Source organism: Coccinella septempunctata, chromosome 2, assembly GCF_907165205.1.
Source record: "Coccinella septempunctata chromosome 2, icCocSept1.1, whole genome shotgun sequence".
NCBI classification, from domain to species: Eukaryota; Metazoa; Arthropoda; class Insecta; order Coleoptera; family Coccinellidae; genus Coccinella; species Coccinella septempunctata.
Genome location: NC_058190.1, coordinates 7,358,493 through 7,371,329, shown reverse-complemented (window position 1 = coordinate 7,371,329; position 12,837 = coordinate 7,358,493). Strand labels below are relative to the sequence as shown.

Below are 12,837 nucleotides of genomic sequence, written 5' to 3'. Positions count from 1 at the left end.
GAAAAAATGATATGTTTTTCTCTTTGCTTGTGCCGATATAGACATTGGATCTTGAATATTTTTCTTCTTATCTTTAAAGCTGTTAAATCGGTAGTGGTCCAAGAGATGATACCGAATGAGTATCTCAGTGCTGGGCAAGCGTCGGTATTAATTGCTGTGTTGAAACTGAAAGATTAACAAAAATGAACAATATGAGAAAATGAAAACGGATGTTTGTTTTGTCACTCAGCTTATAGAATACATTTTACAGGTTGGATTTTGAACACATGGTCTTCAATCCACCGCTTTGGAATGAGAAATCGACGTCCTACAAATGTACTGGTGATTCGTTAACTGTATTACCTAACTATTACAATATTCCGATCCTTTGTGGGAACAACAACAAGCAACATGGTGAGTGAATCAACCTCCATTAAAATAAGAAATTGCTACATTAGGGAGGGAGATCATCTGCCACTGAAACGCGAGAAAGTAGCAGAATTATAATTGTATTGGATGCCCTAAAACTGTTGAGTCCAAGATAGGCAATATACAGGGTGCGGCACGGAGGATGGATGGTTTTAAAAAAATAATAAAAGCGTTAATTTTTACTCAAAAACACATTCATTGACGGAATCAGATTCTCAAGGAAATAGCATTTGAGACAGTCAAGTGTGAAAAATCACATCAGGCATGTGGTGGCCGAAATCGGTGATGCAGTGCTGGAGGCGCTCTGGCTGTGTGGGCGGTCGCCATATCCTGTTGAAACCACACACGTCGGATTGGAACACGTTGCCGTCGTAATTCGGGGATAAAGAAGTTGTTGATCATTTCGACGTACCGCTCTGAGTTCACGGTAACAGCACGACCATTAACGTCTTCGAAGAAGTAAGGGCCAATGATGCGAGTTTGCGATACAGCGCACCAAACCGTAACTTTTGGGCTGTGCAGCGGTCTTTCGTGTAAGTGTTGTGGATTTTCATGTGTGGATTTTCATAAATGCTAGGAACACACGAGTCTAACGGCACCTTCCCCACTTCTCTCGTCCTCAGTGGGGGAAAGTTATGCCCATCTGAAAAACGTCCGCCCTCCGTGCCGCACCTTGTATTTAATATTTTGAAAGTATACCTACAGTTTGCGGAAAAATTTGAGGGGTTATTATTTCTTGTCAAAAGATAGTGTGGCTCTTTCATATGAATTTTTTTTTCAGCAGCCCCTGATTAGATACATCTAAAGACAGGATCTGAGAAGTAATTTTAATTTTTTCTCTCAGAAACTAGAAAACATATTGGAATGAGGAGGCAATCAAAAAAATTTTGTTTGTGTTCTCCTATGATTCCAAGGGGTAGGAAAATCCATCCCTTAAATTAATTTCACAAGAAACTTTCTGCTTTATTCATATTGTGGCATTGAAAATTGAATTCTTGATAGCTCGATTCATTTTGAACAAATAAGGTCTTCCTATTATTTCTTTCTAAAAGTAACGGTTTTTGAGAAAAAAACAACAGTTACGTAGCGTGAGTCATACAGGCTGCAATTACTTGAACTTGAATTTACCTGGTAGGCGGATATCATGCTGACATTACAAGTAAAAATCACCAATGAGGCTTATCTCTTTTTCAGGTCAAAAAAAAAAAATAATATAAGGGAGAGTATATCACACACTGTAGATATTATTACCCAACTAGTCAACCAATTGAAAGTTATTGTCATAGGATGCTTAAATTTTCAAAAGTATAGTTGAGGAAGCCTAAGTGCCTATCTCAAATTACATTTCGGTTTAGACTAGTAAAACGACGCAATAAAACAAAAGGTTAAAATCTTACAAATCTATGGTTACAGACTCTATGGACGAAAAGAATTTAAGTTTTTAGATTTAATTTATAGATAAACGTATAGAATTAATAAGTCACAAACACTCACAACAATTGATTGTATAAAATTATGAGACCCTTACACATCTTCTCTATGATTTACAGTTTTATTCTTCTTTATAAAAATCATTTCATGAATAAAATTTCCACTTCATCAAAATTGACCTTGTGTGCTGTAACATGTGTGTGAGTAGCTAAAGCTATTTCTTTATCATGGGCTAGATTGCTGCAATCATTTTATGTTGTATTATTTCTTTGAGATATTTTTTAGTTTGTCCAATGTATAATTTATCGAAATCAAAACAGGGAATCTGGTAAACTAAATTAGATTAAAGTATTTTGGTGTCTTATCAATTAACATTGTGAAATTTTTTTCCCTCTTTTGAACATTTTATGACAATAAATTTTTTGACTAGGTAGGTGATTATACAGTTTGTGATATACAGGGTGGGCAAAATCCTTTGTCCACTGAGGGGAGCTCGAGAACTATGAGAGCTAGAAGAAAACGGAAGACACATTTTCGAGCTCTTCTTCATTGAAACAAAGAATGGTGAATACCGTTGCTTCCTCTATTTCTTCGTTTTTGTGTTATCAGCAAAAAATGAGATTTTGACGATCTCGAAAAGTTCTCATAACATAATTTTTTGTCTTTGAAGTAACAGATCTGAAATTTGAACCTTCTACAGGAAATTTTTCATTCAGAATCTACTGACGAGCTCAAAAAATTTTTTCATTTTGAATCATTAGGCGAACTCTCGTTTTTCTGAATGCAAACTTTCATTGTTTGAATTGAAAAAAAAAATTGTCAGTAGATTCTACGTATAAAGGAGTTTCAAGTTTCGAATCTGTATCTTCAAAGACAAAAAAGTTATAAGAACTTTTCAAAATCTCATTTTTTGCTAATAACACAAGAATGAAGAATTTTGCCTACCCTTACTCTCTCTTATATTGTAATTGTTGCTTTTAGCCTTGAAAAAGAGGTAAGCTTCCTCGAAACGTTGGCTTAGTTGTTAAGAGTCCAACTTCCAAAATATATATCTTGTTGATTGCATTGTGGAAGTATTTTGCTACATTCTGTAGCAAATTTCCGTAGCACTGTGGTTATCAAGAAATCATTTTGTGTTCAGATTTTACAATCTTGTACTTCTAAAGTCACGACATTCCCCAAATGCCTTTCATATGAAGTTTTTTTTTTTCTTGAAACAGGTCTAAGAAACCATGGAAAATTAGTATGTCACTAATTCCCTGTTTGTTTTACACTGTCGGTTTAATATTGAATCAACTGGAAATAAACGTAAACATAAGTAGGAATTCAGTCCCGTTGCTTAATTGAAGAAGAATGTTATAACTATATTTGATTCACTGACATATTTTGCAGCCTACATCCATCTGAACAGATCGATTGATAGCGCTGTGACACTGAGTATCGCCTTAGCTGACAGAAGCAATTCCAAAGAGCGATTCGAGGTGTCCAATCCATCTTGGAATATCAAAGTAACGCAGTTGGAGTGTGAAGCCAAGGTGGACGTGTTTCATCATAACGAGAAGTCCTTGAAGGATGATTTGCTTATGTTAGGTAATAATATAATCACAATATTTTTTTTCGCTCTGGGTTGTACTGGTCAGATATAAAAGTTCTCAAGCCCTTCAATGGATAAAAGTGCAGCCGAAATACGAGCCCGAAGACCTAATGGTTTGAAATACACTGATTAACAATTGATATAGACCACTGACCTTCCTTCGATTTATTTAAAGGATATTCGCTTCAGGATGTTTGTATGCTTTGAGATTGGTGATAAGAGTTTTCAACTGGAGTAAAATGCTCCCATCCGATCTTCTTCTCTAAGCTTCTGCTGTTTCAAAAAAAAAATGTAGTCCCGTATTTGCGAGGCTTCTCACTTTTGATAAGAGAGCCATAGATTGCACAAACCTTTTGCATAATATTCCTTATATCTAGTGGCGGATTTACCATAGAGGCTGAGTAGGCTGAAGCCTAGGGCGGCAGATTTTAGGAGGAGGCAAATTTGGGGACAATTTTTTTTTAACCCATTATAGAAACTGAAATACTTGTATTTCAAATCTATTTTAATATCTATCTACATCTGATTTTCCCGACATATAAAAAAAACTGAATAAGTATTGCATCATTATTTTGCCCTGCATGATTATTATTTTCCTGTTCTGTTTCTGCGTAATAGTTGTTGCACTTTCATTTCGTTTCTTCTTCTTTATTAAAACGACGGTGCCTTACAAATAATCGGCTAATTGTTAGACATAACAGTTCGAGTTGAAATGTTATCTATCCTGTTATCTGCACAATACGAAATATTCAGCTCAAGCAGATCTGTGAACACATAACTCGTTGAAATTTGCGACGTCTAGTTCAGTTTGTAATAATTACTTCAAATTTATCTTCCATAAAGCCGATATATTAGACAACAAACCGTTAAACCTTTCTCCATTTCACGCTCTGTTATGGTTCATAAAAGCGTCGGTTAGAATGGGAGAAGCAAAAACTGATAGAAACACACATTGTATCGGTTACATATTAGCACAAATTGAATTTTGATCGAGAAATGTGATATATAAAACTGTATATATGTTCGGTGAGCTCACGGGCCGAATAAACACAATAAGTATTTCGTTTCTCCTCCAGCACCCCTTGGAGCCATCCAATATTTCACACAGATGTCTGGCAACTTCAGATCCTTTGGACTCGATGAAAATGTCGTATCTGACACAGCTATCGACTATTCGAAAGATCCCTATGTCTATATCAACAATTTGGCTTATGCCATCGCCTTCAAGCGATATCCGAGTATTTGTGGTGTGAGGTGAGTGGACCATTTTATTCTCATATGTTAAGATGTTAGTGTAAGGCGATACGATTGTTTTACTGATAGAAATTGAACACATAATTGCTTCAATAAGCTGACGTGAATTCTGTCGAGATGTATTTCAAATACCTTATTGTCAGAGCTGGGCAAACTTTGCAACATTAGCTTTTATAAATCAGTCGGTTGGCAATGGAATAAGTTAAGAACAGAGTGCCGAAAGTGCTTTTCAAAAAGCACAGGGATAGAGGGAAAGCATCCGAGACTGCTATTTTGAGTTGAAATCTTCTCATTCCAATTGTAATCCTACGAAAGCGCTGAAGTGCCACACAAAAAAATTCCAAATGTACAATTCTACGAAAGCGCTGGAGTAATCCCCTTAAAAGAAAATTCCAAATGTACAATTCCGACTTGTAAAGTCGGAGATAAAAGTTCGAATTCTGAGATACAAGTCGGAACTCCGACTTGTAAGTCGGAATTTTGAGATGCAAGGCAGGAGGAGGGCTAAAATAGGTGTAATGATTTTTTTTGCATTTGATCCGTGAATGTGTTTTTGGCTTCTTGGAGGAATTTTGGATGAATGAAACGATATTCTATTTTTCTCTTCAGTTGTACCATAGCTGAGTTGTCCCAAAGCTTCGTGCTCAGTGCTTGTGAAAGCACTTGGAGTATTTTTGTACTCCCGAGAATTATGCTCCTGGAAACTTTTCAAAACTTTTCTTAGTGCTTAGTGATTCGAGCACTTTATCGATATTCCTACATCCAGTTTCATAATCAAGTTCAAAGTCACTTTAAGTTTCGTTTAGTGTCAGTTTCGGTAAGGTTAAAGAAAAGCTTTAAAATTGAAGGGGCTTTAAGTTTTATTATGAAACAGGCCGTTAGTTCTTAGTATTAACTGGTATAAAGTGCTCGCGAGAGGCCTTCGGAAATCGTGTCAAAACACGAAGAAGCGATCGACTTATTGTCACCCTTTGAGCATTTATGGATACTACAGATATATTATATACTTATTATCATTTTATCCTGATTCCCCGTAGGTAACGACGAACCCCTCAGAAGCTCTGTGAGGTTGTCAGAATCAATAACGTCCGTTAAAACTTTTTAAAGAAAAAGGGTAGGTGTAGGTTAAGGGTCCAAATGTGCCTATACATGCCTCAAATGAGACAAATCTGTTCTACATAGGGCATTTTGCTCACATGATTCGGCAAAAATCGAATGCAACAAAGCAAATGTCATTCCACCAATTCTAGCTCCACTACTGTCTTGCATCTGAGAATTCTGACTTGTATCCCAGAATTCTGACTTGTAATTCAGAATTCCGACTTGCAAATAGGAATTCCGACTTGTATCTCAGAATTCCGACTTCGCAAGTCGGAATTATACATTTGGATTTTTTTTGTGTGGCCCGCCAGCGCTCAGAATTCCGACTTGCAAGTAGAATTTTTTTTGTGTGGCACTTCAGCGTTCTCGTTAAAACACATTCACGGATCAAATGCAAAAAAACAAAAGTCATTAGACCTATTTTACCCCTCCTTCTGCCTTGCATCTGAAAATTCCGACTTACAAGTCAGAATTCCGACTTGTATCTCAGAATTCCGACTTGTATCTCAGAATTCCGACTTGTATATCAGAATTCGGAGTTGGAAGTCATGTATAGGCACATTTGGACCCTTAACCTACGCCTACCCTTTTTCTTTAAAAAGTTTTAACGGACGTTATTGATTCTGACAACCTCACAGAGCTTCTGAGGGGTTCGTCGTTACCTACGGGGAATCAGGATAAAATGATAATAAGTATATAATATATCTGTAGTATCCATAAATGCTCAAAGGGTGACAATAAGTCGATCGCTTCTTCGTGTTTTGACACGATTTCCGAAGGCCTCTCGCGAGCACTTTATACCAGTTAATACTGAGAACTAACGGCCTGTTTCATAATAAAACTTAAAGCCCCTTCAATTTTAAAGCTTTTCTTTAACCTTACCGAAACTGACACTAAACGAAACTTAAAGTGACTTTCAACTTGATTATGAAACTGGATGTAGGAATATCGATAAAGTGCTCGAATCACTAAGCACTAAGAAAAGTTTTGAAAAGTTTCCAGGAGCATAATTCTCGGGAGTACAAAAATACTCCAAGTGCTTTCACAAGCACTGAGCACGAAGCTTTGGGACAACTCAGCTATGATGCAACCGAAGAGAAAAATAGAATATCGTTTCATTCATCCAAAATTCCTCCAAGAAGCCAAAAACACATTCACGGATCAAATGCAAAAAAAATCATTACACCTATTTTAGCCCTCCTCCTGCCTTGCATCTCAAAATTCCGACTTACAAGTCGGAGTTCCGACTTGTATCTCAGAATTCGAACTTTTATCTCAGAATTCCGACTTGTATCTCAGAATTCCGACTTGTTTCTCAGAATTCGAACTTTTATCTCAGAATTCCGACTTGTATCTCAGAATTCCGACTTGCAAGTCGGAATTGTACATTTGGAATTTTTTTTTTTGGGTGGCACTTCAGCGCTTTCGTAGATTCGAGCACTTTATCGAAATTCCTACATCCAGTGAGCTTTCGTATAATACTAATATTTTGAAATAAAAAATATATCAGACGGTATCGAACATATTCGATGTAAGAAAGTATAGTACATTATGTTTCATCTGAATCTGAACTAGTATTTCAGCTACATGTTTTCACACTAAGAAAGACAGTGACTAGTGAGTGAAGAGGATGACAAAGAACTTCCTTCTATTGGAACCTTAAAGAAGTAGACAGTTCAGGATTTTATTTTTAGAAAATATCTGTAAAGACAAACAAATATGTAAAGACAAATAACAATAATAAAGTTAGAAGTACCAATAAAGGTAGATCTACGGGCTTACTAGTGAGAAATGCTAAATGAACACTTCATTACGAAGATTTTTATGTAGGACGAACAACATAGCGCTGATTTAAAAACCAAAAATGTTTTTTTTTCACAATTGCGTCCTATAGTGTGGAATGTGTCAAATTTTTGTGGCCAACCAGCTGCTTTTATAAAAATGAATAAACTATACGAACTCCACTTCAATTAGAATACAAATTACGAAATATCATCTCAAAAGTATTCAAAAAAGAAAATTTTCATACTTTTTGTATTTTTTGTTTTTTCATTATGATATTGTAGGTTCTTTACATTTTTACATGCGATGTCTATGCAGATGGTGTTTGTGAATAATCCAATAAATATATAAATGGAATACAAATTTCAGTATTTAAACTATTTTCATTTAAAATACAGAATACAATTAGGTGTTGGGTAATGTAAATATAAAGGAATCACAGCAATCAAGAACAGCTGATTGATCAGTAAAGGAAAAGTTTCCTTTCATGAACAATAGATTTTACAATGAACTATCAGACAAACTCCAACTATTCCTCCAAAACAAATCTATTTTGCGGATTCGACTAGTTTCCGAATTTAAATGGTTTAATCATAATTTCTGACGGTTGTTCATTTCCATTTCCCCTTCTGGTTTTCCAAAAAACTGCAAAATTTTTTGAATGTTCAATGAATTCTCAATTTGAATGTATATAAATATTAGGGTAGTTTTCTGTTTTGAATTTATGTCACCAATTTCATTCAAAATTAGCCTGAAGAAATTTAAAATCGAAATTTGGCAAATATTGCATGTTCTGTTCAGTTCAATAAATGAAACTTGACAACTTGATGTCAACATTTGTAATCCCAAGAAGTTATAGTAGAGGTGGTGCATTTCAGTTCAAAACCGGAAGGGGATTTGAAGTAACGATTTATTTATTTTATTCATTTATTTCGACGATAAAGCAAAATTGAAAACAATGTAACATAAAAAGAATAAACTTAAATTTAATGTTCTACGTGGCTTCCTCCGACTTCTATGCCTTTTCTAATTCCTTTAATAAAAGACTTTCGAACTTAGAAGAAAATATTATTCTGTCCCCTTATAAAAAATTCAACTTTAACACCCTCTATCTTTTTCCACAGCAATATTTTATTGAGGTATATTTGTACCTATCGCCATATTCTGGTCCAAACAATCTGCCCTTAGCCTATGTCCCAATAGTTATGAATCACCCTGTATAGTATATTGATAAAACTATCGAAAACATTTATATATTCAAATTGAGAATTGATTTAGCATTAAGAAAATATAAGACAATGCTAAATTGAATATTCCTTATTTCATGAAAAAGAGGAATTGAAATTAAATTGCTCATACCATATAGTTTTAGAAAAGTATTTGCATCTGCGAAATTTACTTTTTTTTGGAAATGGTTTTGTCTGAAAAACTTTCTATGCCTCTGTTCGATAGAATAGCCAGTGATGAATATTATCATTATGATGAATTCATCATGATGATGGTTCACTTATTAATTTTGCTCAATGAATAAGTCACCAAATTCAATGACTCGTTTACGTGAAACACGTTGTACATGTGGATTGAATTGTACAATTCATCCTGACATTCGTACTAATACGATACGAAGTGAATAATAATATAATAAGTACATATTCAAGTAGGACAGAATTGATATGAAACGTTGTAAGGAAAAATTACACTATTTGTATGCTGCAATACTATTTTATGAATTTCAATTGCAGATTAACACCGCTCTATATGACTTTCTCCGACGATGCAGGGGCTAAATGCGACAAGGATTATATTTTCGCCCCAGAGGCGACCGATGATTCAAAATGGTGTGACGGCAAGGAAGTATCTAGTGAGTAATTTTAAATAATTTAGTTATACTTCTGTATAAAGGACCATTTCTTGTGTTGAAACAAATTCATACATATTTATGAAATAAGTATACATTTGCAGGGTGAGTATATTTTCGACGTCAAAAGAAACACTTTTTTCCATTGCCATTTTTTTTAGAGTCGGTCTAGAGAAAAAGATTTTAACTGAACTATGCCACCCCTGAAAACCTGTCACTTTGTTTTTCCAGCGTTATATATAACATTTTACCCATCGAAATAAGCTACTTCATTAGAAAAACAAGAATAAACTCACTGTTTCCATTTCATCCGCTGCAGGGAGCAGTATTTATAATGCAATAAATGAGTTACCCCAATTTTGTTGGAGACAAATATTGAATATTCTTCTCTCGATTTTCATTTGATTTTCGATTAGATCTACTATACTTAATTCAAATTTATTTTAGCAGTCGGTTGGCCATGAAATAATTTTCTCAAGTTTTTGTAACTAGAACGAAGTTAGGTTGGCACTCATGAAATGTCGTTAATGTCATAACGCCGTTGCCACAACTAATATCAATTTTTATTACGAAAATGCCGAAAGTGATTGAAAAAAGAGACAGGGTTTCAGGAAGTGCTATTTAGAATTCAGGTACGCTCATTGAAATAGTTATGCCCTGATATTCTAAAATCCACATTACGTCAGATGGTAGCGAACATATTCAATGTGAGAATTTATATAATATTTCATCTGAATCTAAACGACTTATATTACAGCTGGATATTTCCACAATGACAAAGAATTTCCTTCTATTGGGAGACCCAAAAAAGTGGTGGTATTTGAGAATTTTATGTTTGAGTGAATTAATGCGAAAAGTTTACTACAGGATTTTCGATAAATGTCATCGGAGAATAAGTTCCCTAAAATGGATTTTTCTATTTCTCATTTGACTTGTCCTATACAATGTAAATGTCTTAAGGTACTAATAAATACCTGATAATTATTATTACATCAATGTATTAAGATGAATATCCACAAATACACGCAAGTTGTCCTGTTACTTGTTTATTCATGTGAAATTTTTGTTCAAAAATGAAGTTCATCCTAACTTGAAACTTCTTTCAATTCCTTTTACTCATATTGATGCAAGATGATTTTTGTTGAAGAATTTAACATTCTTGTTATTATCTGTTAATTCCTTCGGGAGATACTCATTCCTAACCACTGCATCATATGCATTTCATCTTCGGGTTAATATTTTTGAAACCTACAAATGATGTAAGCCAAAGAAGATAACGAACATTAACTCTCCTCAAGCTAGTGCATATTATGATATTATACTGATCTTTTGTATTTTCATGCAAATAACTGGATTTGGTATGCCTTCAATCAGTTTGTATAAACTTCAATTATGTTCGTCACATATTTTCCGAAGAGATTCGACATTGTGATGAAATACGTAATAACAGAAACTTTTACGTAGAACGGGCAACATAGCGTTGATTTAAAACCCAAAAATGTTTTGACAAGCTCCATAACCCCACATTTTCGTACTATACAGAGTGAAATGTGTCAAATTTCCATGGCCAACCGACTGCTAAAATAAAAGTGAATGAAGTATAGATTCAAACATAAAATTTCATTTCAGAAACATAAAGTAAATGAATGACATGTATAACTTGAAACGTTGCCAAGCTGCCAAACAGAATATTATAATGGCAACAAAATTCCCTTCATAATAATAATATAAATCTATAACACAACACATGATATATCTTATGTGTTATATTTCTAAGTTATTTTGTGGATATTTCAAACAGCCAAAATACCCAATTTTTCGAATTTCTCAGCTGTTTATTTTTTATTTAGAATGACTGAAAAAGGGCACATTATAATTATAATAATATGTATGAAAACATAATGAAGAATAATTTTACTTTCCACAATGGATCAATATTCATTTGTGAGCGTTCAACTTGCTTTTAAGAGTGTTGTTCTTTGAATTTCTGGTATTTTCATGATGGTACGTATGAGATGGTCATAATGGAAAAACTGTAAGATTTTGGTCTAATTTTGTGTTTGGAGAAGATTCATCACATCAATGAGAATCTGTATTCTGCAGGATATAAATGAAAATTAAAACTTAACTTTTACATCTTTTCAATCGAGCCGAGTTGGACAAAAATGGTATGGAGAAAAAATGTTTCTTTCAACCTCAGGAAATTTCTAGAAAATACATATGTCCTCTGAAATATATATGTACCTACAAGTCAAAGACTGACCCTGTGTTGATGAATTGACGATTTCGATTAAATGGGCCATTACAAAACTCTTGCTGATTTTTGTCGCGGACTAATCTGGCGTATCTGTGGGCTATACTTATCTACCAATAAAGGTAGATCTACTACAGGTTTACTAGTCAGTATAAAATTTACATTAGGACTAGAATATTGTGGATTTTAAACTGGTTATATTTATACGTGGACTGATATGTGTATTACGTGTATTATGGTACGGACCATACCCTAAGTTCTATTTGTTTACTTATTAATACCTGATCTCAATAACATAATTATTTCGATAATTTGTATGTCTAGAAAGTAGTTAATAAGTAATTCTAAACCTTTTTGCCAGCCCTAAATAAGTCAAGGTTAACGACCAACAATGCAGCAGTCAGGTGGAGCTTAACAATTGGTAGCTCACTGTTTAAAGACTGAAATTTTTGATATTGTATCTTAAGTCTTGACAGAACAAATTAAAAAAACGATTTTGTTCAATTGAAATTTTTGCCGCCATTTTGTAACAGAAAATCATTACCACCATTTTGTAACAGTTCCTTTTTGAAATAACCTACAAATAAAGATTCTTGTGTCACCTAAAGCATCATTCTTATTTGCAGTTTTTCCGCCTGGTCCTCTCTATATTTACTTCACATCTCCGTCGACCTACACAAGCCAACATACGAAGACATGGGGATTCAACATCGACTATCATCTAGAATCTTGCTCATCACAACTCAACAAGATAAACTGAAGAATGAAATAATCTCATATTTATTTTTTCACAAATATATGAACTAACTTATTTATTTTAATAAAATTTGAAGTATATTTTAATTTTTTCTCATTTTCTGTACACTATTCCAAAATTACACGTGAAGAATATTTCATTACAAAAGTTATTCAGCATGTCAGTTTATTTGAAAATACATATTATGAATAACTTTCATTAACGAAGTCCTTAACACGTCGATATAAACGAAAGATCATCAATTTCGTCAAAATAATAAAAGAATGTTTCCGCAAATTGCTAGAATATTTTGACATTCCAGTATGTTCGCTAAGCTTATCGTCATCGATGGCGTAACTCCGATGAATGTCCTTCCAATATACTCTTGCATTATGTCAGATCAGACTGCAAGGTGAGTT

General features: G+C 34.1%; 1 protein-coding gene across 1 annotated transcript in view; it reads left to right on the top strand.

Moving 5' to 3' along the window:
- LOC123307572 overlaps positions 1–12,519 on the top strand; it is a 35,490-nt gene extending 22,971 nt beyond the window's left edge. Inside the window, exons 4-8 of the mRNA XM_044889936.1 lie at positions 251–393; positions 3,232–3,429; positions 4,510–4,687; positions 9,313–9,431; positions 12,309–12,519. Coding sequence (XP_044745871.1) covers positions 251–393; positions 3,232–3,429; positions 4,510–4,687; positions 9,313–9,431; positions 12,309–12,442 — 772 coding nt within the window. The 3' untranslated portion in view covers positions 12,443–12,519. The remainder of the gene's footprint in view (positions 1–250; positions 394–3,231; positions 3,430–4,509; positions 4,688–9,312; positions 9,432–12,308) is intronic.
- The last annotated feature ends 318 nt before the right edge of the window (positions 12,520–12,837 follow it).